A 27,246-nucleotide genomic window follows, 5' to 3' on the forward strand; every position below is an offset into this window, starting at 1 on the left:
ATTAATCACCTGGGTCAAATTTACCCGGGAACATTATGGCTGTTCCTAAGAAACCAACCTAACAGGCAGGTCGAGATGATTTTCAACTCTATTTGGTAAACACACGCCTCATTAACAAAGGGGCACATTGGGGTTATATGGTCTCACGAGGGCAGAGGTCATAGGTCGTATGCATTGGCCCTCTCCCAGCACGAGTCATTGAGTGATCGGACTCTGGGGATGATCACATCAGTGAAGCAATGCGGAATAGCACATCAAGATGAGGGATGTAATGATGGGGACAATAAGCTATACTATCTGCTTGGGAACACACTGACCCCACACTGCTGCTATTGATTAGCAATTGATTGCAGATGTAGCCAGCACTGATATTGAGTGTGATTTTGTTTTTTGTTTTTTTTTGCGTGTCTTTACGCTCCATCTCCGCCGAAGGCAGGTCTGATCTTGTAGAGCGTGCACTGTTCGGAAATTAAAATGGCTACAGTGCAAGTGTGGAGCGAGATGTGTTAGAAGATGTTTTCTTATCTGTGATTGGCTATTACACCGCCTGCGCCCAGCGGTGGCTGCCATCGCATCGGATGGCCTTAGCCTGTGATCCAGCTCATCGGAAAAGGGCGTTTCATTATGAGGGACTTCAATTCCACATCACACCATCATACACACATCATAGAAAAGCAAATAAACACACACACAGACGCTGACAGGCTGCCTCTCTGCTGCATTGTTGAAATATTTGGATAGCTACAGTTTTGTCTTTCAGCTTTGTTTTAACAAATATACGTCATTTCTCATTTATAAAATTGGTGAAAAGCGGTTTAATTGTATACATAACTACACTTTATAATACTCAGTTGAAGATATTTAGCAGCTAATCAATCACCAAATTCTGAGCATCTTCACTTCTTATTTAACCCATTTGCTCCCAATTACGTCTCATAACATGATTTTAAATATTACCGTGGTCCCAAAAATGTATTTACACTTTTTTTTTTTATTCTAGAGCATACAGAAGGCTTTGAAGATTAAAGCAATGGCAATGGCCAGCAGGTGGCATCAGAGTATAAGAGATCAACCAGGGTGATCTCTTATACTTTGTGAATAATGATAAAACTTAGCTATGTTCTAATGCTAATTTCTGCAAAATGAAAACAGATACAAATATACTTTTTTTCTTGATGAAAGAAAAGACTCTCTAATCTTTCTTTTGGTAGATTCCATGTTATAGAACACAATATTCTGTTGGCCTTGCGAAATAAGTCAAAATCCAGTAAAACAGCTGGGAGTGAAGGGGGTTGCTTCAGTGAAAATGGCTGGGAGTGAATGAGTTAAGTGTCTCGTTTTCTTTACAGATTAGTCAGATTGTGTAGATTTTTAGTCATCCGGGTCATGGCACCACACAAAAGTTGAAACGAGTCAACTGGACTTTTCCTTGGATGTGGAAGATTTATTCCAAAAGGCTTTTTAGTTTAAAAACTTAGCTGGGCCATTCTCCAGTCACGTGTGTGTGACAATTCCGTTGTTTTTCTGCTTAGGCTATAATTGAGACCTTATAAATTATAGGATATTTATTGTGTCTTAGGTTAGCTCTGTAAGCATATATAAGTAGTTTATTTATTTATTTTTTACCGGCCTTCTCTGAGATACTGAGGGAAATATGCTGTCACATGTGTTTGTGAGTCAGAATGGCTCTGATGCAGTGTTCCCCCGATAAATATTTCTTATGTTATTTTCAATTAGACTTCATTTAAGCATCTACAAAAAAAAAAAAAAAAAATGTCCTGGCATCTGAATTTTTGGCCAGTTGAAACCAAGACCGGGTTTACATGAAGATCTCTGGTCAGCTGTTTACATGTGCTATTATGATCTATCCATTTAAATGTGCCACTACATCAATCACAACAGATTTCACATAGAAATATCCGTATTCACATTTACTATTACAAAACTCATAGAACGGCGCCAGGTCTACACTTCAGTCACATCTTGATTGCTTCATTTTAAATCCAATGTGTTGGTGCCAATAGGCAAAATCCTAAAAATCCCACCATTGTCCCAATCCATCTGTACAACGAATGGAGCGCGAGCACACGCAGGCGTTCACACATGCACGTACGCATGAATAATTACTTGCAAGGCAAAGGAAGGTAGTGGCCCTGAAAATTGCATAAATGTCAATTACCGTGTCGTTTAAGTGTGAGGGCTAGAACAAAGTGGTGGCAGTAAAAAATATCGATCACTACAAGCCGTAATGTGTTTGAAAGAAACCGACATTGACAGAGCGCCTTGGCTGTCATGTGAACCTGCGGGACATGATTTCAGTGTATTAGCGACATAATGGTCGCCAATCTATTCGGCCTGATTTAGATGCAGCAAAGCAAACAAGGTGTAGCTCTAATAAATGCAGCTGTTGGAAATATGATAATTGCCTCGCAGATGGCTTGACGTTTGCAGTACGGATAATATGGTTCATGCCATGCGCGGGGATGTGTTAGAAAGAGGAAGGCCGTTATTACTTTTGGTTCCCGTACTGAAGGGAAGATACATCTTCTGGATTCAAAACTAGTTAGTCACATCTGCGTCTTTTTATTGGTACTGTGTTTGGAACCCTGTGGTTCTAATTAGAGTTGTTCCGATACCGAAGTTGTTGTTTTGTTTTTTTAACATGTAAAGGCTGTCATGTCATTGGTTCAGAGCATTCAAGGGCCAATAGGATATCTTAGCTCGGCATGCAGTGAACATGTCACACATCAGTGAATGTCGTGCAAGACACAAGATGCTGCATCCAAAGTTCTTTATTAGCGTCAGAATTAATAGTATCGGCATGTTACTTGTTAGTACTCACCGATACCGATACCACTGTTTTAATGCAGTATCGGGGCCTCTGCCGATACCAGTATCGGCATCGGAACAACACTAGTTCTAATTTGTGTGTCCCTAATAAGGGTCTGTGTGTGTATGGGTGTGTAGGTGGACTTTCTTAAAATACAATGTTGGTATAAGGCTGACAGGGGCTCGCGATATTTGCAAGTAACAATTGGTTTGACCCTTTGGATGAGTGATTTGACTGTGCTGTAGCTGTGAAAGGTCATTCATTGCATGTGCCGCGGGTAATTATCTACTTAGTTTAACTTAAAAAAAGTTACCATAATCGACCAAAAACCTGATCACTTCCCAGAGCCCTCAGTCTGTTCTTTATTTTCACCTGTTTCCTCTCTTGTGATGATTAATCGACTAAACTGAATTAGCCACTCTTAGTTTGTCTAGTCACTTTTACTTTGTAGTTGATATGCAGTTACTATGTTCCTTATGATGATAATGTTGCTATGCAGTTGCTCTTGTCATGTATTAGTCACTCTTAATTTGTCTAGTCACTCTTATTTTGTAGTTGCTATATATACAGTTACTATGTCCCTTATACAGTAATGTTGTCAGGTGCAATGCAGTTTTTCTTGTCCTGTATTAGTCACTCTTAATTTGTCTAGTCACTCTTATTTTGTAGTTGCTGTACAGTTACTATGTCCCTTAGGATGGCAATGTTGTCAGGTGCTATGCAGTTTTTCTTGTCCTGTATTAGTCACTCTTAATTTGTCTAGTCACTCTTATTTTGTAGTTGCTGTACAGTTACTATGTCCCTTAGCATGGCAATGTTGTCAGGTGCTATGCAGTTGCTCTTGTCCTGTATTAGTCACTCTTAATTTGTCTAGTCACTCTTATTTTGTAGTTGCTGTATAGTTACTATGTCCCTTATACAGTAATGTTGTCAGGTGCTATGCGTTTTTTCTTGTCCTGTATTAGTCACTCTTAATTTGTCTAGTCACTCTTATTTTATAGTTGCTGTACAGTTACTATGTCCCTTATACAGTAATATTGTCAGGTGCTATGCGGTTACTCTTGTCCTGTATTAGTCACTCTTAATTTGTCTAGTCACTCTTATTTTATAGTTGCTATACAGTTACTATGTCCCCTATGACGGTAATGTTGTCAGGTGCTATGCAGTTGCTCTTGTCATGTATTAGTCACTCTTAATTGGTTTAGTCACTCTTATTTTGTAGATGCTATACAGTTACTATGTCCCTTATACAGTAATGTTGTCAGGTGCTATGCGGTTTTTCTTGTCCTGTATTAGTCACTCTTAATTTGTAGTTGCTGTACAGTTACTATGTCCCTTAGGATGGCAATGTTGTCAGGTGCTATGCAGTTGCTCTTGTCCTGTATTAGTCACTCTTAAATTGTCTAGTCACTCTTATTTTATAGTTGCTGTACAGTTACTATGTCCCTTATGACGGTAATGTTGTCGGGTGTTATGCAGTTGCTCTTGTCCTGTATTAGTCACTCTTAATTTGTCTAGTCACTCTTATTTTCTATGGGAAAGAGTAGTTGAAGCGAGACAGAGCAGAAGTCTGGAGTGGCAGAGAAGTATGCTCAAGTGGTGCAGGACATGTATGAGGACTGTAAGACAGTGGTGAGGTGCGCTGTAGGTGTGACGGAAGAGTTCAAAGTGGAGGTGGGACGACATCGGGGATCAGCTCTGAGCCCCTTCTTGTCCGCCACGGTAATGGACAGGATGACAGACGAGGTTAGACAGGAATCTCCATGGACTAGGATGTTTGCTGATGACATTGTGATCTGTGGTGAGAGCAGGGAACAGGTGGAGGAGGAGCTAGAGGCGTGGAGGTTTGCCCTGGAAAGGAGGGGAATGAAGGTTAGCCGCCGTAGCAAGACGGAGTATCTGTGTGTGAATGAGAGGGACCCAAGTGGAAGAGTGAGGTTACAGGGAGAAGAGACCAAGAAGGTGGAGGAGTTTAAGTATTTAGGATCAACAGTCCAGAGCAATGGCCAGTGTGGAAAAGAAGTGAAGAAGCGTGTGCAGGCAGGCTGGAACGGGTGGAGAAAAGAGTCAGGTGTGATAGAAGAGGGACAGCACATGTTGGAGGCTTTGGAGATAAAGGTCAGAGAGGCCAGACTGAGATGGTTTCAGAGGAGAGATAGTGAGTACGTTGGCAGGATGATGCTGAGTTTCCAAATGCCAGGCAGGAGGTCTAGAGGAAGACCAAAGAGGAGGTTTATGGATGTAGTTAAAGAGGACACAAAAGGTAGTTGGGGTGAGAGCAGAGGATGCAGAGGACAGGGTTCGATGGAGGCAACTGATTCGCTGTGGTGACCCATGAAGGGAAAAGAAGAAGACTCTTATTTTGTAGTTGCTATGCAGTTACTATGTCCCTTATGGTAATGTAGTTTGGTGCTATGCAGTTACTATTGTTCTGTATTAGTCACCCTTAGTTTGTCTAGTCACTCTTATTTTGATATTTGTAGGTGCCATGTAGTTTCAATGTCCCTTGTGGTCATGACGCATTAGCCACTCTTAGATTGTCTAGTCACTCTTATTTTGTTAATCACTATGCAGTTACTATGGACCTTATGATGGAGATGTCTTAACCTCTGTCTGTTTCCTCGGATTCACGATCTTGGCAAAGATAAATATGTTCAAGAAAGATACAATTTCATCTGGATCTTTCTTTTCTGTTGGGAAATTGTGAAGAATAAATGGAAGACGCTCGTTTGTTTGCTCGGCAAAATCGTTGTACTTGATTCACTCTTCGCTTATTACAGCTCAATTTTAGCGGCCAAGGCAATCCGCTTCATCCTTGAAAACCACACCATGTTTATCATGATTCATAAATAAATAAAAATACAGTTGTATATGTGTCCCAATAACACAAAAATTTTACATGGGAGTTTCTAAGCTAGCTTTCTAAGGTTGTCCTAAGCTAGCAACATTTCTAATGTCACTGACGCTTCTAGCTTTACATGTTCCTCGTCCTTTCATCCCCGCGTGTTCTCGCGCTAGTCTTGTACCATCATCCACTCGAAGCAAGGCGAGATGTTCTTTTGTAATGTCATCGCATTATCAGGTAGCCTCGCGCGCCACGAGACGATAGCTGTACATGCCAGCCGGATATATCCATATGTTAGTCGGATTTCCTTCTCTTCTGTCTCATTAGCAACAGTGTGGAGGCCCCCAGAGTTGCTTCTTGTGCTCCACTGGGACAGCTGATGAGGCTTGACTATGTGACCTTTAACAACCTAATCAACTTTTAACACCTTTCCTACTGTCTGCCTTATTGCCATTCTTCCCTCTGCCATTCATCGTCAGAGCTCCGTCCTCTTTTAAACTTCATCTTCCTCATTCACCCCCTTTTTTTTTTTTTTTTCAAGTCCAGAGTCTTGTGTTTGGATGTTAATAATCTGCATGCGTATGAATGACACGGTGTAGTAAACACATGCGGTCACAGTCTATGAAAGCGCACGGTGATGTATTGTAATTGGTTGCCACTCGGCTGAGTCTTGACCTTCCCTCTGCTTGTTTCTCTCCTCTCCTTATCTCTCGGTGTCCTTCTGTCTGCCGAGTGCGTGTGAATTAAGCAGAAAAAGAAGATATAGAATAGATACTATGTGTAGTAGTCACAATCGAGAGTACATTGGGAGAGCTGAATCAAAGTTTTACTTTTATGTTACATGTTTGTAAAAACAGCTCCTAATCTTGTTACATTATGCGAGTGGCCATCATTCAAATAATGGGAGACCTTGAAAGAAGTTGCGCTGTAGGAACTAATTAGTGATGAGCCAAAGGTCAGTACAACAGCACAGAATCCAAGGACATCTGGTGGTGAGAGGTTGATACTGCAATGATGGGAATAATAATAATAATGACATGATCATCTATCAAGTGGATTAACGAGCGCTGGGGGTGGCGATGTTAAACCGTGGATCCACAGGAGATGACAGAAAGCACAAACGTGGAGTCAAGCAGCTTTTTTTTTTTTTTTTTTTCGTGAGAGTGCAGGTGGAAAACCTGATGCCAGGGGCAACATCGGGGGCCCTGAGGTCTGTTGAGGAGAAACACAAGCTAAAGGCTATTAGCGGGCTGTCCATTGAGAGACAAAGTGGGCCCAGATTGATGCCGAGGCATGGAGACTAAAGGGCAGGAAGTGCAGTCTAAGCCTCAAGAGATGCTCTGTGGAAGGAAGTCTTCGAAATAATGAAACGATCGAATCATAATGATGTATCCGTAAACTTCCTGTTTTTAGGATGATATCGTAAGACAACTTTAGTTCCTGTTTTGTCTCAGTAGCGTTTTTTTCATCGTGGAGCCATTCGAAGGTCTAAGGTGACTGACTGGCCACTGGTGCAGAAACACGCCGTGTCCTCCGGGCAGGTGCAGTCTGTTTGTGCCAGAACTAGAAGAGCGGAGGGGGCTAAAGGATGAGCCGTATCCTTTTTTCGGGTCGCAAAGAGGCGTGGCCGCCCAAGTGTAAACGACGTGGGCGAGACAACGGCTTTGGCGGTATCATCGGCCGGGCCACAAAAAGTGCCACCGGAGCGTCCGATTGTTTGGAGCAAATGGAAAACAACAAATGCGAGTGGGGACGCCGGCAAAAAAGGAAGAATTGCGCAACCCTGTTTTGATTTGCATGCCTGAGGCTAAAACCACAGTGAAAGGGATAGTGTTTATAGATATATATCATTTATTTATTTATTTTTGTCGTCTGCTTTTAGAACGATTTAGGCTGTTGTTGAACAGCATTTTGTTTAGTGGCACTGTGTTGTTGTTTTTGTGTGAGTTGATATTTTTTGAATTTATAGATAGATAGATGGATAGAAATAATAACACATTTCACGTAATAGAAAATGACAAACTGGTTTTCATTATTAGATAACCAACTTACCCCACCCCCCCCCCCCCCTTTTTTTTAAACTAAAATTCAAACTATGAATAGCAGCAAACTGTATTTTCTTCTCTAGAAACGTGAAGTGACTATGGGACAAAGTGACGTCAGAGCCACAGTAGCGATTAGCTGCTAAAACAGCACATCTGAATAAGCCTGGTTTGTAAAAAAAAATTAAAAAAATAAAAAGGTTCAGTAGGAGCTACAACTCTGTCAGGATGTCAGCATCAAAGTGTGCAGTCATTTTTGTCTGTTAAAATGCTTTTGAAAAGTAGACCGACGGCTCTTGCCAGCCAATATCAAGCCCTTGCTTAGCGGCTAGCTGCTAGCCATTAGCCGCTTAAGCTGGTAACATGTGCTGTATTATATAGTACCAAAGGCATTGGTGCCATGTATTATTTGGTAGTATTTTATTTTGAAGTTGGCCTAACTATATTTTCATCCATGCACACCAAATAAACGGGTACCTAACAACAAACTTGTAAATGGAAAGAGTTAGATTTTCAAACGTACCGTTAGCTTGAATGGTCGCTTGTTTGTTTTCATTTGGCTATTGCAGGTTATATGATATCCTGATAAAGATCCCCCATTTTTAAAAAATCCTGATCCACTGTGAATCCGTGCATATCAGTTGCTCTTCAGCAGCCTCTGATTGACGATGATTATCAGTTGCGGGTGCCACTTTCTGTTCGTCACGACCATGTCAGACATTTTCAAGTGAGGTTGTTTGATCGAATGTATCAACTGAAACTCATGTTAGCTGTACACAAGTGAATTAAGATACATTTTATTATCTCACTGACAAAATGAGTGAGATTTGTCTGACTTTATGGCACACGCTAGTATTTAGTTTGGAATCAGACAATGTCATGTAAGGGAGAGTTGGGAAATGCAAAAATAGAGAAAACCGTTATGTTTGCGGTGCTGTGTGTGTTTTCACTGATGCCTGTTGCTTTTTTCATTTTGTTCAAACTAAACATGTATACCTAAGTGTGTCCTCAAACCCTCCCCCAACATTTCCAGGACCCCCCAAACATCCCATAAAACCTAATTAATGCAGTTTTCTTTGACGTACAGCAATAATGATAATTTTAGTCCCCCATTCACGCGCTTAAAAAGACATAAAAAATTGTAATCTCTCATGTGGGCATGTGCAGACTTCATTTAGGGAGACGGCAGCAAAACAAATGGTGAGTAAGCTTGTCCGCCCAATTCCAGATAAATTCTAGCTCACCTGCAAGCCTAATGAAGATTAGCGCTATAGAAAATGGATGAATAATCATAACGAGAGGGGAGACATTTTTTATGATAATCGTATTGAGTGTAAGTGTCAACCCTCCTCATGCTGTTGTTCTCCTTAAAAATTAACTGGGACTTCCTGCATTTTTTTTTTTTTTAGCATGCCAGTCACAGCTTTTCTCTTTTGACTCAAGGGCGTAAGCAATAAATAGCGGTTCCAAAACCAAAAAGCTCATCGAAGCCACTGTTCACTACCCACGCAGGAGCAAACAGCAGAGAAGGCGGCTGACGTTTGTGGAGTGATGTGTGGAGACAGATGTGTCTCTCACCGGCGTGCTCTCAACTCGCTGAGATGAGAATACGGCACGCCGGCGTTTACGTCTTCCTCCTATGACTTCTCAAAAAATTCAATGTTGACTTATTTTTTTCTCTGGATTTATTTTGATGTGATTGATTGTCGTGCATGCAAAGAAATATTTTAAACAATCGTTGTACATATTTACTTTGTTTTTATTGGATGATTAACACATTCACTCCCAACCATTTTCACTGAAGCAACCCACTTCGCTCCCGGCTGTTTTACTGAATTTTGACTGATTTTGCAAGGCCCACAGAATATTGTGTTCTACTGCTATAAAAACTTGGAACCTACCAAAAGAAAGATTAGAGTCTCTTGTTTCATCAGGAAAAAAAAGTATATTTCTATCTGTTTTTGTTTTGCAGCAATTAGCATTGTACTAAAGTTCAGTTTCATGATTATTCACAAATCTGCGAATAACCAGAAGGGGAAAGAGGTTTTTGCAAAGATGGCTCTGGTTGATCTCTTATACCTCACTTTCAACCATTCTCTTCAGTTCAGAGGCTGCATCAACGCCTTCTGTATGCTCTAGCATTAAAAACAAACAAAAAAAAAAACATTTTAAAAAAAACATATAAATATGTCTTTGGGAGTATGGTAATATTTAGAATAGAACGTATTTATACGTTTTTGAGTTTTCGATATAATAAAATGTATATGGTGTCTGGGTCAATTTGACACGGGTTAATGTGTAGTTAATTATCCAATAAGTGTCAGAAACTAAAAATGTTCCTGCAATATTGTCTCAAAAAGGTAATCCTTCAGTAAAACATTTTGATTACATATATTTCTCAGGAATAGTAATAATGTCCCTGGGTCAATTTGACCAGAGGAATGCTAAGTGTCAAAAACAATATTTTCAGGATTATCACGGTAACTAACAAATGAATGACTTCATTTGAACCCTCCTGATTTGTTTGTTTCTCAGGAACCACAAAAATGTCGGAATCCAAAAGTGGAAACAAACCATTTTTTGTGTAATCCTTTTAAACTAACAATGCTTCATCATTTTAACCCTGATGTTAATTTAGTTTCTATTTAAAGGTAACTTCACTTTGACCCACTGTATGTTTAATTGTTCAAGTGTCAAAAATGACAAAATGGCAGTGAATTTTTTATCTAATTTCAATGTTTTTACCAGCCTTTTGATTGGAAATATGTCAAATAAACCAGTTTCGTACGTATGAGCCAAGCAGAAGTTCCATACCGAATAAACTACATTTAACTTAAATGGGTGAATGTGACGCAACAGGAGGGTTAAAATGATCTGTCGTTTTTTGGCGGTGAACTTGAAATTGAAAAGGACTTATCTTCTTACCACAGATATAAAAAAGAAAAATGCATCTACTGCTACAGCAGAAATCATTAATAGCCAAAAGCAATATAAACAAAAATCCCCAACCAAAAAAATACAAGTCTGCTGTAACCTTTGACTCCCACTTTGCTATTTTCATTATACATAACGTGAATGTGTTGATAAAAACACATTTGACTTGTTGCATTTGCTTGCTGTGTGAGCCCCCCCCCCACCCCCCCCCCCCCAAAGAAAATTTCGTATACAGCGTATTACTAGCGCGGAGGCCCGTTGACCTTCGACAGAACAATTTTCGATTTGTGAGAGCGTCACACAAAGAGAACGATATGTTCCTCAACTGAAAGTACGAGCTCCGCAGTGCAGCAATTACAATATGAGGAGAACGTCGACAATGCCGCGACGGTTGAAAGAGGAGCAAATAGGAAGGCGGCTTTGCATGAACTTGACATGTTCTCTGCTCTGCTTTCACACTCAGCAAGCATGTTACAAATGTGCAGTGTGTCTCTGGCTGGCTTATAGCGGAAAAGTCAACTTCACATGCACCCACGACTCCCGATCTCCCAACCGAGTCTAATCCCTCGATGCCATTTCCATCAACGGGGGATCGTACAGAGCAAATATGTACCAAGCCTTATGACAAGAACAAAGTGCTGCTTGGATTCTACAAATGTTTAAAACTCCTTTGAATTCAAGGGCCACTTTCACCGAAATTTCATCTCAAGTGTGCCGGGCCGGTAATTCCGTGGCCTAATTATCTCGAAACAACGTCAAAATATTCCTTGTATTTTCTATGCAAATAATTACAAACACGTTTATTTATTATCTTATTGCAACCAAATCTGTAATTTCTTAACAAAAATAAGCACTTTTTTTTAAATCAAATCTTGAGTAACAGCCAAATTTCAGAATGTCAAAATTAGCAACGGTTGATATAAAACACGACAGTGATTATTTTTCATGTACAATTAACACCTTTAAAAGGGCCTGTCGACTGAAAATGACATCACGTGTTGAGTGCTCAGGTAACAACCAATCACAGCTCAACTTGTAAACGTTAGGTAAGTAGCAAAATGTCTTTTTAAAGGTGTTAATTGCACATGATAAATAATGACGTTATCAAATTCATTAAAGACTAAATATTACTTTTTACTGCTGAATATTGCAAAATTAGTCAAGTATGCCTTTAATTAAAAATTACAGTTTGTGTTCTGTCCTTATGGGCCAGATTGGACCCCCTGAAGGACCGGTATTGGCCCGTGGGCCGCATGTTTGGTTGGAAAGCGTCTGTAACAAGATTATTTTAGTTAACGAAAACAAATTAATAAATAAAAAATGTTACTAAAAAATAACTGTACTTAAAAATCTGTGGACTTCTATACAGTACTTGACTTGAATGATTGTTTGAAAATGCAAAAACCATTATGTTTTTTTCTTTATCTTGCACGCATTAAAAAAAGCAAAAAAAAACTAATTACAAAAATAAACTCATTCCAACCCAAAAACGTATTAATAATTTATTTTTTATTTTTTATGCTAGCGCATTCAGAAGGCTTTGATACGGCTTCTGACATGAAGAGGTCGCTTAAAGCAATGGTAGTTATTACAAAAAATGGCCAGCAGGTGGCAGCCTATAAGAGTATAAGAGATCAAAAAGGGACATGCTTTTTCCCCAGTGTTTTCAACAGGTTTGTGAATAATGATGAAACTTAGCTATATTCTAATGCTAATTGCTGCAAAATAGAAACAGACACAAATGTACTTTTTTTTTCTTTTGAAAGAAAATACTTCAATCTTTCTTTTGGTATGTTCCATGTTTCTATAGCAATAGAACAGAATATTCTGTGGACCTTGCAAAATCAGTCCAAATCCAGTAAAACAGTCGGGAGCGAAAGGTTCAGTGAAAATGGCTGGGAGTGAATGAGTTAAAACTAACAACCCTGTTCTGAAAACTTAAATAAGACTAACTACATTAACTTGGAAGTCTTGCAATGAGTTGGCACGGGTTATGCAAGCTTTCTGCAGACAGCAACTGTACCGTCCCTGAAATGATAAACCTGCTCTGAAAGGACCAGTGGCCAATTTGGTGGTGGCTATTTGGTTCAGTGTTCCCTGCGGTGCTTTGAGGGCTCCTCGGGTGGGGGGTCTCTTCCTCAGCCCTTGACTCATTCCCTCCATGGACACAATGGCCGCTTTGTATGTGCGCTACATATAATCTCCACGGTGAGATGTTGTTTCAGAGTTTTTCGACAGTTAAACATGGTCCTCTACTTCAGCCATTCGTTTTATTGTGACTTCTTTGGGGGGAGGAAAATGTCATCAAATCAGAGAGCGATGCAGTGAACCAGGAGGAAGCTTGCAGGAATTAGATTGCGCTGCAGATAGGTTCCATACAAAGCAAGTAAACATGTTCTTATCTTGTTATCCAGCTTGCACATTAACACATCATGCGCAGAAGAAGTGGAGGAGGACAAGTCGAACCTTAATCGTTCTCTGTTTGGCTTTCCCCACTTGCTCCTATTTGTTTCCTATTCTAATAAAATCCCTGATTAATGTGATAAATAAAATGAATGCATCTTGTAATTTGGTGACAGGAAGTAGACTCGATAAAACCAGGTCTAAGTTGTGGTGCAGGTGTAACACGATTTTGGTGGGTTTGGCAGACAGACTCGTACGGACCCTAAAACAGAGCCCTAAAAGTCTCATTTTACCAACCCAGTCTAATGATGCAGTTTTAAAATAAACATTTTCTTATCATATTATCCAGCTTGCACATTAACACATCATGCACAGAAGAAGTGGAGGAGGAGTCGAACCGTAATGGTTCTCTGTCCCCCACTTCCTCCTATTTGTTTCTTATTCTAATAAAATCCCTGAATCATGTGATTAATAAAATAAATGCATCTTGTAATTTGGTGACAGGAAGTAGACTCGATAAAACCAGGTCTAAGTTGTGGTGCAGGTGTAACACGATTTTGGTGGGTTTGGCAGACAGACTCGTACGGACCCTAAAATAGAGCCCTAAAAGTCTCATTTTACCAACCCAGTCTAATGATGCAGTTTTAAAATAAACATTTTCTTATCATATTATCCAGCTTGCACACTAACACATCATGCACAGAAGAAGTGGAGGAGGAGTCAAACCGTAATGGTTCTCTGTCCCCCACTTTCTCCTATTTGTTTCTTCTTCTAATAAAATCCCTGAATCATGTGATACATAGAATAAATGCATCTTGTAATTTGGTGACAGGAAGGAGACTCGATAAAACCAAGTCTAAGTTGTGGTGCAGGTGTAACGCGATTTTGGTGGGTTTGGCAGACAGACTCGTACGGACCCTAAAATAGAGCCCTAAAAGTCTCATTTTACCAACCCAGTCTAATGATGCAGTTTTAAAATAAACATTTTCTCATCATATTATCCAGCTTGCACATTAACACATCATGCGCAGAAAAAATGGAGGAGTCGAACCGTAATGGTTCTCTGTCCCCCACTTCTTCCTATTTGTTTACTATTCTATTAAAATCCCTGATTAATGTGATACATAGAATAAATGCATCTTGTAATTTGGTGACAGGAAGGAGACTCGATAAAACCAAGTCTAAGTTGTGGTGCAGGTGTAACGCGATTTTGGTGGATTTGGCAGACAGACTCGTACGGACCCTAAAACAGAGCCCTTAAAGTCTCATTTTACCAACCCAGTCTAATGATGCAATTTTCATTTTTTTCTTTTTTTTTCTTATGAGAGCTCAATATTATTCATTCGGCAGCCTTCCCGAAAATGTTATCATCATCGCTCTTCATTTTTATTTTATTTTTTATTTGGGGGGAGTATGCGTGCGTGCGTGCATGTGAGTTTGTGCTCTTTAATTAACCTGTAACATGAAACCATTCACCTTAACTGGATACTTCAGAGTTCCACCAGAGCCGTGAAGTTGTCAGGAGACCGGAGGAAAGATCAAAGGAAGGAAAGTAGAAGCGAAGTTGAAATCCCAACAGCAACCAGGCATCACCCTCCACGAACAGGGTTACAAATCCAGAATCTTTCACCAACCTCGGATACATCTGAATTCCAACAGGATTAGGGAGACATCAATAGACCAGAGGAAGGACTAAAGGAAGGAAGGATAGATGAAGCAGAGTGAGACGCCAACCTCCACTGATTCAGCAATGATACACTTTTCCTTTTGTCAGTTGTTATATATATTGATGTTGTGAGGTATCGTAAAAAAAATTGCCAAAATAATGTAGCGAGTCACTCTGATTCCCACGCCTGTGACGAAATGCATCGAAGAATGACTTTGTCACAAGCCCGAGCGCTGGAATTCCCCCAAAACCTTCACCGTTGCTAGCCCTGCGGCTCCAATGTAAATGCTGCTCTATTACAGTTAGTCCATCATTATTAGCCAACTGGCCTCTGGTCACGTCTTGATAGAGTTGGCGGAGATGGTAAGTGGGAGGGAATTCTTGCATGATATGTCAAGCATGCGGGACAATCATGAATAATGTGGCGAGTAAACACATTTACGGTATGAGAGGCCGAATGGCGGAGGGTGGACCGTTGCAATATGCCCGCCTTTGCCTTTCTCGGTTTTTCTTTCTCTCTTTGTGATTGCATGTGCAGCCTGTGCCGGCGCATTCTGGTGCTGAATGCTCGGCCTTGGGGCTTTGTGTAACACACATGCAACCGGCCATGAAGACACACACACACACACGGACATGCAGAGGCCTCACTCACGACACATCCTCAATCCACACTCTGATGTCTGGCAGGACCCATGTGGCATGACTAGCTTTCCTGCTGTGCGGAGACACGTTGCTCAGCCAATTTTTAATAGGGCAATGTGTGACTTCACCTTTTCGGAGTCCTTGCAATTGTTGTATTTGCGCTGCTTGATGTTATATCCCCATCTTATAATGCTGAAATGGTTATTTTTAGGTTTGATACCTCCTACTCAAATGTGACTTTGTTCACTTGTCAACAAAGGTGGCAAATCCAGGTCCAGAAAGTAAATACCCTGCCACGGTTTGGCTTTAGCCGCTGATGCTAGCTAGCTAGCTCTCTAAAGGTAAACAAGCACCATGCCAGCTAGCTAGGGAGCTAGCTAGCGCCTGGGGCTAAAGCCAAACTGTGGCAGAAGTTTTACTAGGGATGGGAATCTTTGAATGTCTCACTATTCGATTTGATTCGGATTTTTGGGTGTGCGATTCGATTCAGAATCGATTTTCGATTAAGAACTATTTTTGATTCAAAATGATTTGATTGACAATGATTTTTGCTTCAATTTATAGATGTTCAAGGAATCGTAATGATCCATAATGATCCAGCACCATGCCAGCTAGCTAGAGAGCTAGCTAGCGCCTGGGGCTAAAGCCAAACTGTGGCCGAAGTTTTACTAGGGATGGGAATGTCTCACTATTCGATTTGATTCGGATTTTTGGGTGTGCGATTCGATTCAGAATCGATTTTCGATTAAGAACTATTTTTGATTCAAAATGATTTTATTGAAAATTATTTTTGCTTCAATTTATAGATGTTCAAGGAATCGTAATGATCTACTCCAGTCTGGCTCACTAATGCTAAATAGTGCGCTACTCGCGGCAGTTTTATCACTCAAAAGAACGACTCCACGCTGCAAAAAACAACTTTTATCGGAATAACTTGATTGTGACTTTTTCCTTCTACTCTCTAATGTGGCTACAACTTAGCAGTGTATCAGACCGCGTGGAACCACACTGCCCCTAAGTGGCCAAATCTGGTAAAACAAGGCACACACAAACAAAGCGAAGACGGTATAAAATAATTAAATAAAATCGATTTCGGGACATTTAAAATCGATTCTGAATCGTACTAAATGAGAATCGCAATTCTTAAGACAATTTTTTGGCACACCCCTAGTTTTTACTTTCCGGGCCTGGATTTGCCACCTCTGCTTGCAAACCAACCAAAGCAGAATGATTTTGTGTCACACAAGGCTGATGTATGCATGAAGATACGACACTTACGTTAACATAAAAAGAGAAGAAGAAAGTTGTGATAGACCTTTCGCAATATAGCTAATTTTTGACATATTAGCAAGAATATATACATTTGAGCTTTCCCATATTACCATTCTTTATGTGTTCCCACATTGTATGTATGTGAAGATTTGTTATTTGACTGAGTATTACTCCCGTAGCCTGTCAATGGGATTGTACGCTGACTTTAACATTAGCAAATCTAGCCAGTTAGCTAACCAGTAGCAGGTTGACTTTAACTCATTCACTGTCATTGTCGGCTATAGACAGAAAAAAATTCAATTCAATTCAAAAATTCATTTAAACTATTTTTATTAGTAAATGATGTAAAATTTGTGATTAATTGTGAGTTAACTACGATTTACGATTTAAAATATATATTTATTTTTTCTTTAAAAAAAAAAAACATTATTCAAATGTTTTCGTAAATTAGGGGCATCAGGCGATTAAAATTTGTAATCGTAATTAATCACATGACTTCACTAGTTAACTCACGATTAATCACAAATTTTACATCTGTTCTAAATGTACCCCCAAAAAAGTTCTAGGTTTTCATACTCTTGTTAACAAAAATGGAAAAAAAATGTTAAATAGAAATAGTTCAAATGAATTTTTGCCGTCTATAGCCGTCAATGGCAGCGAATGAGTTAATATTAGCAGCACATTCGTAATAACAAAGATACATGAGGAGAGATGGGAGGGATCAGGTGGGTCAAACCATTTTTGAGGCAAAAGTGGGGTACTGTCAATAACATCTTAAGAACTCTCAAAATTTTGGGGTGCTCGGATAAAATTTTTTAGGGTGCTTTAGCGCCTTGAAAAATGGACTAGACGTGCATAATTGCTACCTCCTGCACTGTAAAAAAGGAAAGTGTTGCACTCTATTGATTGGTCCACAGAGAATTATGACTTCCGTGTGACTACAAGAATGCAAAAAGCTAGATGTCTTTTCTGTTGTGGTCTATTTTTGAACGTGCTGAGTTTCTCTCCTTTGTTGAAATCTGCATCTGCGTTTGCCGCCGAGGTGGGAAATTCCATAACGCTGTCATCTGGCGCAAAGATCGTTTTCTAACTGAAGATGAAACGTCTCCCAATCTGCTTCATAAATACAAGACGGTTAAAACCATCCCATGCGGTAAACAAAGCACGCTATTAATCCTCAACTACTCAAACCGGGCGTGCCTGGAGGGTTCCTCGCACCAGCTGCACCTACGAACACATGCGATACCCGTGAATTGAAGTCGCCCGGCGAGCCGCTCGGCGTGCCGCCGTAAGCCGAGTTCTCCTCAGGTAGCTCTCCGGCTTCCTCGCTCTCGGGTCAGTGGGCAGCTAATGAAATCTGGAAGCAATAGGATGAAAGAGACGAGCTGTTTATAGTCAGCTGTGCACTCCCTTTCTCTTATTGTTGACCGTCCGTCTTAATCTCCCAGACAGCCTTTTTTCTCACCGCGAGGAGATCATGTTATTAGATCCCCTTCCTCTAGCTCATTTGTCATCCTGCTTCTCCGGCCCTCCAGAGAGGAGCTGGGGGAGAAGAAGTGGGGGGTGCGAGGAAAGACTATCAACAAGCACAAGGCTAAATCATCAAATATTAATTTCCTGGCCCCCGAGTCTCTGACATCGTATTTCTTTCAAGACTGACACCGGATTAATATTCCGCATTAGCCACGTTTCTGCACACAGTTCCATTCAATTTAGCGCTGTACAGTTTGGGTCGGGTTTTAAGGCTGATCTGAGCTTGTGATTCATTCTACCAAAGGTGTCGTCATCTAAATGCATAGTATGACATCAGAGCGCTGCAATACAGTGTAACCTGGCGATGAATTCAACCAAGAGAAAGCAACGTGACACAGTTAGAATCTATAAAGATGAAACTGACTCTCAGCATTGCAAGTCATGTTTTAAAAAAAATAATAATATTTTTTTAATTTTTTTTTTTTAGAATGATTGGGTTTGAGCCTCCTCTGATTGTGTTTGCCATCCCGTTATATTGTTATAGATACCCAACAGAAGGGTTCTGATTTTTTTTTTTTTTTAAGGCTATAAACAGTACTTTGTTGTATTGTTAGAGCTATCTAAAATCCAAATTACTCTGCCTGCAGCCCAGGGTGTTAATAGATTTGGATTTTTCATTATGGGTAGTTCTTATCCCATTTTGGCTTTAGTTTTTTTTTTACATTTTGTTAGTTTTAATTCATTTTTAGAACAGGTTTGATAGTTTTTATTAGTCCCCCCCCCCCCCCAAAAATGTTTTGTTTTAGTATAGTTATTATTATTATTATTATCAAAAACATGATTAAATGTCCAAGTAATGATTTCATGACTGATGACATGATATCTCGGTAACTATAACCGTGCTCCAGGCCAACAGAAATAATTTGTTATTCATTATAAAACTTCCCAATTGAATTCAAATCAAAGATATCAAACAGGTACAGCAATGCAGCAATGGCTAGAATTCCTTGGAATCTTCATCACTTGTTGCTAGGCGGAGTTCATAAGGCCAATTTAAAAACAAAATTCTTATACCAATCTTGACCACTAGAGGCCGACATGAACGTAAGTAAACATAGATGTATTTTCTTCACATAAAACTGCACACCTAACATATTATCAACAAAACAAAATCACACTATTGTTTCGTTATATTGTTCATGTCTTAACACTAATATTTATAACCACTAAAATATGATCAAATAAAATAAAAATGACATTTAGATTGTTATTGTTTGTTTTAGAGAACCTAATGCCCTGATGTCGCCTTTACAACACTGACAAAGTCTTTAGTGCCATCCAACCCATTTTCAATGTGACACGCTTGGCTGACAAACTTCAACCGCTGTCTTTTTTCTTCTTCTTCTTTTTTTTTTCAACTGTTTTGTGTCAACCTGCATGCTTGCCAGTGCGCCGCCTCCTCTCCCGCGCCACGTAGACACTCAGTCATTCCGCCGCCGCACTCCCCATAAGTCGCAACAGTAAACGAGTCGGTGTTCACAGTGCGCTGTCACCGCCTCAGCCACATCTCTTTAATCTCCTCTCTTTGAGCCGCCTTGCTTTTTTTTTTTCTTTGCTTTTTTTCCTCGCCGCCAAGGCGCATAGGAGGGAGGGAGCCGGCTAATTACAATAAACAAATATGCTCAGAGCTGCCTATGTGAGGTTGGCATAGGTTAACAACGGTGCTATAAATGTTAAATGAAGCTTAAAATAGGAAAGATTGGCGCAGTTTCCATAGCGATCTCAGCTGTGTACTTTCTTGCTTGGCAAAGTTTAAATGAATCTTAGACTGGAATCTGTGATACGCAGAAGAAAGAGCGATGGTTTGCTACCCCGAGGGCCTGTTTGATGTCTCTGTCATGTTTTCCCTCAATTACTGTAACTTTGCGCTTGTCGAATCCCGGCGCCGATCTTTGCCGTAATGAAATCTAGTACACTAGCGTTAATGTCATCACGCATTAGACACAACTGCATTCACGCTTTAATGATGGCTTCCCTTGTCTTGTCTCTCTCTCTCTCTCTCTCTCTCTCTCTCTCTCTCTCTCTCTCTTTCTCTTCAACAGGTGGGACAAATGTCAAAATGATGCGTAGTACGTGCAGCGTGGCGCCGTATTGATGGACGCGTTAACAGACAGCGGTCTCACACTGATTGTGAAGACTTCCCAGGCGGATGATGCAATTGCGGCGGAGAACACAGGTGAACTTGGATGACTTTACTTTTTGTTTTAGCGATGCTACAATTAGCATGTGCAGTGAAGCTGGTTAACCTTTAAGTTGACATTTTTTCACATAAGAAATTTTTTTTTTTTTTAGTGCAAGTAGTTCCATAGGCAAACTGTCAACATCATGTGACATTTATGAATAATAATAATTTAATTCATTCACTGCCATTAACGACTATAAACGTCAAAGATCCATTTTAGCTGGACTGGCAGTGAATGAGTTAAAGGCAAAGTCAACCTTAAACATTTCTTGAGAACAATATGTTATATATGACCTCACTAGTCTAAACATGACATTCTGATTAATATTACATTTGTGAAATATGATTTATGATGAAAAATCCAGCCGTTTTTATCCATCTCAGGGGGCGGCCATGTTGCCACTTGCTGTCGACTGAAGATGACACCACAGTTGCTCAGGGCTCAGGCAATGACCAATCACAGCTCACCTGTTTTCTGAAGCTGAACTGTGATTGGTTGTTACTTGAGATCTGAGCAACTGTGATGTCATCGTCACTCGGCAGCAAGTGGCAAAATGGCCGCCTTCTGCTATAGATAAAACTGCTGGATTTTGCTGCTTAACTCATATTCCACTCATGCAATATTAACCAGAATACCATATTTAGTCTGCATAGAACATATTATTGTCAAGAATTTTTGGAGGGGTTGACTTCCCCTTTAAGACTCAATTTAACAACAAAATTACACATTTTTAATTGTAGTTAAATGACAAATGAATAAAAAGAAAACTTTAACTGCAAAGTGGGATTTAATCATTTCAGAGGAATTATAATCCATTTCCTGATATGATAGTCAGTTCGTATCGAACCATCGAATGTACTAAAATGTGGTCCAAGCGGGGTTTGAACCCAGGTTTTCCTTGGTGGGAGGCAACTACGCTAAGCTCTAAGTTTGAATTAGCTCCGCTCTGATGTCCGTCAGCAATGAATGTTCGTGCGGAAACACGAAATATTGGTTCCGGCTCTTCCGGGTCACGCAAATATGTTTTTTAAAATGACTATACAAAGTATTTTTGATGTAAATATCGACTTTAAGAGGGAAATACGACTTAAGTTGAATGTTGGGTTACGCCGCAAGCGTAGAAACGGAACTCTGCCGTAACTTGAGGACTCGCTGTATTTGCAATGTACAGTCGGATGTGGGATTTGAACCTGCAACCTCCTGGCAATGATGATCAGTTGTGTGTATGAAAGTGGGCGTGGAAAGTGGTAGAAAAAGTTCAATGTCGGTCCCATTGAAAATTAATAGGGAAGGAAAAAAAAGGAAAAAAAAGAGAGATCAATGATGATGACATGTCAAATTGGTAAAATTACCGAATGAACAATACTGAATTTTTTCAAAAAAAAATTTATTTAAAAAAAATAAAAAATAAAATAAAGAAAATGAATAGGGAAAAGTTGATATTTAACGTTAAATTGTAAGAATACTGTAAGATGATATAGCGTGAAGCACGGTGTAAATCGGAAGTATAAATAAGAACGGTAAAAAAAAAATTATGGAGAATAAAAACCACAATAACATCAGCATTCCCACAAAAACAGACGGATGATCATGAAGTGAGTTGAACCAGGAGCAGGAAATCTTAGAGTGAGTTTTAGATCCAAATGTTATCCATGGCGAGCTGCTCCCGAATGGCGTCGCCTCACAGATGATATGAAAGCCGATTCCTTGGGAGACAATGCCGGAAAAAAAAAGAGGCAAGAAGCAATACAGGCTTTGGGTTAAGGACCGCCATGAATCATGCTGCACTTACTCACAACTTATTATGAACATCCTGTACCGGCTTGCATTGATTTCTCACCACCATTCACACAGGATCCATCTTGGAGTGAAGATGGAGCAAAAGGTATCAAACAGCTTGCGTAGTTGGCCGAGCAGCTGGATGAGTGAACGCCCCAGGTGGCTGAGCGGAGGGAACAGCTACATCAGCGTTTTGCGAATGGAAGGGGCCTCGATATAACAAGGATAAGGCGCGCGGGAGTTGCAAAGGAAGCAGATAGCGAGTAGAACAGGGGGAGAAAGTCGGCATGGAGAAGTGATAAAGATGGCACACATGGAGGGGGAACTATTAAAAAAAAAATGAAAAAATGTAAAGTCAGCGGAAACAGCCGAATCAGCTATTTTCATTGGCTCTTCTCTATAGTGATGTGATATTGAAGAGATTTACTTTCACCAAGGAAGACGTTTCACCGCTTTGGGGCTTCATTTGTTCGTCTGCGTTTAACTTCCTGTTTAATGTTTAATGCAGGTAACGTATTCTGTTAGTCATGCGTGATACATCGTCATAGCATTATAAAGCACGTATAACTCTTTTTAACTCATCCACTCCCAGCCATTTTCACTGAAGCAACCCCCTTCGCTCCCGGCTGTTTTACTGGATTTTGACAGAATATTGTGTTCTATTGCTATAAAAACATGGAACAAACTAAAAGAAAGATTTAGAGTCTCTCGTTTCATCAGGGGAAAAAAAGTATATTTTTATCTGTTTCCGTTTTTGCAGCAATTAGCATTCAAATATAGCTAAGTTTCATCATTATTCACGAATCTGTTTAAAACTGTAGGTAAATGAGCTTGTTTGCAACATGGCCCTGGTTGATCTCTTATACTCTGCTGCCACCTGCTGGCCGTTTTTGTAATTACTACCATTGCTTCACCCATTCTCTTCGGATTAGAGGCTGCATCGAAGACTTCTGTATGCACTAGTGTAAAAAAAAACATAAAAACAAGTATCAATACGTCTTTGGGAGCACGGTCATATTTAAAATAGAACGTATTTATACGTTTTGGGTAGGAAAGGGATGGTTACATCAGTAACCAGAAATGGACAATTCCGAACATCCGAGCATTTCTGATATTTCTGCAATGCGACGCTTCATTTCCACGGCGTATTGTATTGCTTTGGCCTGTGACTAGCATACAAGCCAGCCATATTGTTATCGTAGTCAAACAACATTTTATCACATTTTCAAATGATACAAAATGACCCAATTTTTGGACCCAAGTAAAGGATCTGACCAATATTTATGAGTTGTTTTACACTAAAAGAACCATTTCTTGACTCAAAGTTGGGTAAAGTGGATCCGTCCATTTGTGATCCATAATCGGGTTACTTTTGACCCAACTGTTTTTACAGTGTAGGCTAAAAAATGTCTTAAGGGATAATCTAACACGTGGAATGAATGTGTAATATTATGACAATAGTTCCTAATAGAACGTGTACAAAAGCGCAGACACACTCTAAAAACAGTAAGGTCAAAAGTAACCCAATTATGGATCAAAAATAGTCCGATCCACTTTCTGGGTTGTTTTATCCAAAATGACCCAATTTTTTGACCCAAGTAAAGAATCTGACCAATAATTATGAGTTGTTTTATGCTGAAAGACGCATTTCTTGACTCAAAGTTGGGTCAAATCAAAGTACAGGATCGGTCCATTTTTGACCCATAGTTGGGTTATTTTTGATCCAACTGTTTTTAGAGTACAGTTTCATGTGTGTCTGTATGTCATGTGACACACATGAAGCCACACTTGCCACATTTGTCCCTCCGTGGTCCCGCTTTTGGCAAGGACTCATTCCACACGCGGCCTCATCATGGCACGGGGCGGCTCCAGCTTCCCTCAGGTGGATAAAGGCCCCGCATGCCATGTCCTGAAAGCTGAGCCCAGTCTAGTCAGGTCTCGTCTAGCTTGGCGGCGGGGCTGGCTGTCTGGCGTGGTCAGGCGCGGCGCGGCTGAGGATCCCGACCGTTCGCCGCCGCCGCCGCCTGCCAGCAGTTCAATGTCGCGCCATATGGTCAGCGCGAGTGTCGGCGCCAGATCGCACGGGCTGTTTCGCATCCAACCTCCGTTTCTAGGCAAACGTAAATTGTCCTACGACGGGATCGGCTTCCATCTTGTTCCGTGAGACACGTCGCGAATTGCTCCAGCTGGATTTGAAGTGCTTGTCTTGTTCACATCTGCCGGCTTACATGTAGAAGTAACATTACATTGTTGCTAGTAAGTGCTTGTGTGGCTTCCGATCCCCATTTGACCTTTAATGTCAAACATGATTTGTCAGCTAAAGTCACTGCTATATAAGACGTGTGTGTGTGTGTGTGTGTGTATTTGTGTTTGTGTACCTGTCTGACTGATCGGTGGCACATTCTGAACAGCTGAAGAGCTAATGGTCCAGCTGGAGACAGATGGCCCCTCGATAACACTATACCCCCGAAGCCAATACGCACATGCATCACTCACACTTGCGCACACACACACACACACATTCCCCGCATGCACACACTGGATATGAATTTTTAATCTGATATGAAGCCAGTCCAAATAAATTTTGAATATGCATTTAATGTTTGCCGGCAAATTGAAAACACCGTTTCATATTGTCGGATTCCCCCATTCTGATTGAATGGTAAGTTGAATACTACTAATAAATATACTGAAGACCTTTTATTTTTTTAATTTTTTTTTTAGTAAATCCAAATAATGAAACAGCACCAGCCTGCATTATTAATTATAATACATATCTTACACAAGGGATGTTTTTTGTTTTTTTTTTCCAGGAGAGCTCAGTATTGTTCATTCGATTTGACATCATCATTGCTCTCCTTTTTTTTAAAAAAAAAACAAATAAATTAAAAAAATACACAAGGGATGTTTGATACCACATTTTTTCAGACTGAGGTCACTTCCCGTCGATGATGCCCACCTTTCGCCGAGTGTGTGTATGCGGGCACTCTTTAATTCACCTGAAACCCTTCACCTAAACCGAATACTTCAGAGTTCCACCAGGGTCGTGAAGTTGTCAGGAGACCAGAGGAAAGATCAAAGTAAAGTGAAATCGAACACCAACCAGGCATCACCCTCTATCCACAGAGTTACACATCCAGAATCGTTCACCAACCCCAGATACATCCAACAGGATTAGGGAGACATCAAGAGACCAGGGGAAGGACTAAAGGAAGGAAGGATAGATGAAGCAGAGTGAAATCCACAAACGCCAACCTCCACTGATTCAGTGACCACCTCACAATTATATAAAACCATCAATTCTATTCTAAAACATAATCTGGAGTAGGTCAGAATCATTATTCATTTAATAACATGACAAAAACAAAACAAAACGACAGATGTGTTTTGCTAGTCAAATTTGGCTTCCTCTGACCAACCAATCTGAAAGGTGAAAAAAAAAAGAAGACGTTTTTATTGTGGGCTAGCTGGCCCTCTGAGGCAAATTTGAAATCTGATTGGCAAAAAAAACGGTTCCAATGCTAATATAATTAAATTGACATCGTCCTACAGTACTGAATCTGAAGGCCCTGGGCAAAAGCATTTTAATTGGACAGAAAATCCCCACCACTGTTTTATACATTTTTAGGTACAGTAGATAGCAGATAGATCAGATTTGTATCATCACCTGTTGCTAGGTAGAATTTTAATTTCCGTCTTGCGTCACGATGTCCCTGGAGAGTGATGCAAGAACAGAACGTTTATTTATGCACATTCATTTCACGGGTGAATACTGTACTGCGCTTGGAAACATTTATAATAGTTATATGATAAGCAAGAAAAACAGCGCTGCTTGAGGTTGACACAAGAAATAGGAGAGTGCGCCTGCAAGTTATGGATTTAACACGTCCTTAATCGACTGAGGAGAAAAATGAAGCGGAGCACTCCAACTCACTCTATTCATTTTCCATCCAGCAATTCAATAGCGAGATAGAAGAATCTCTCTCAGCAAGGCCATAGCGAAGGTCTGCGTGTATGCAGGCCGTGGCTGACATCGAGTCATTATATTACAAACCGCTGAAAGACAAGTTGTACCTTCCATTTTGTTTCAGGTAACTGTTAAGTTTCATACAATCCTCATCATTCTCAACAATCACTACAATTACTAATAAGTATCGTATATTAGGAGTGGGAATCTTTGACTCATCTCATGATTCGATTCCATTCAGATTTTTGGGGTCTGCGAATCCATTTTCGATTCAGAATGATTTTTTTATTCAAAAATGATTTGATTAACAATGATTTTTACTTCACTTTATAGACGTGCAAAGACTCGTCATGATGTACTCCAGTCTGACTCGCTAATGCTAATTAGCACGCAACTCCCGGCTCACCGTCATATGCTCTTCCTACGCTGCAAAAAAAAAACTACTTTTATCGGAATAACTTGATTGTGACTTTTTCCTTTTATTCTCTGTTGTGGCTACAACTTAACAGTGTATCAGAACAAACGGAAACACACTGCCCCTAAGTGGCCAAATTGAGTACAACATGAACAGCGCACCCAATAAAGGCACACACAAACAACGTCACATGCTCTTCCTACACTGCAAAAAAAACCTACTTTTATCGGAATAACTTGATTGTGACTTTTTCCTTTTATTCTCTGTTGTGGCTACAACTTAACAGTGTATCAGAACAAACGGAAACACACGGCCCCTAAGTGGCCAAATTGAGTACAACATGAACAGCGCACCCAATAAAGGCACACACAAACAAGGGCAAAACTGTATAAAATGATTTAAATAAAATCAAATTTGGGACATTTAAAATCGATTCTGAATCGTACTAAATGAGAATTTAGTATTTATTTTTTTCTTAAGACAATTTTTTTGCACACCAAAAAAATGTGTCAGTATCATCAATGAGCTCTTTATGCTATCATTTTATATGGAATTAACTTGTGGCAAATATAGTAATCGCCGCGATGCTTTTACAAGTTGACAAGTTGCTGCAATTGCTCTTTTCTGACTATGAGAGGATGCATACTTCTCAGGGGGTTGCCATCGTTAAATGATGTAGCATACATGTAGTATGCTTTTCATGACCGGCGGGCTTGTTGCAACATTTTTGCAGGA

At 40.1% G+C, this 27,246-nt stretch overlaps 1 protein-coding gene across 4 annotated transcripts in view; it reads left to right on the top strand.

The window, feature by feature from the left end:
• nexmifb (neurite extension and migration factor b) overlaps nt 1-27,246 on the top strand; it is an 83,695-nt gene that overhangs the window by 47,097 nt on the left and 9,352 nt on the right. For all 4 annotated transcript variants that reach the window (XM_077577262.1, XM_077577259.1, XM_077577260.1 and 1 more), the window contains exon 2: nt 20,210-20,343. In XM_077577262.1, the coding sequence (XP_077433388.1) occupies nt 20,262-20,343 (82 nt within the window). In that variant the 5' untranslated portion in view covers nt 20,210-20,261. The remainder of the gene's footprint in view (nt 1-20,209; nt 20,344-27,246) is intronic.

The sequence above is a fragment of the Vanacampus margaritifer genome, chromosome 10 (genome assembly GCF_051991255.1).
Source record: "Vanacampus margaritifer isolate UIUO_Vmar chromosome 10, RoL_Vmar_1.0, whole genome shotgun sequence".
Lineage (NCBI taxonomy): Eukaryota > Metazoa > Chordata > Actinopteri > Syngnathiformes > Syngnathidae > Vanacampus > Vanacampus margaritifer.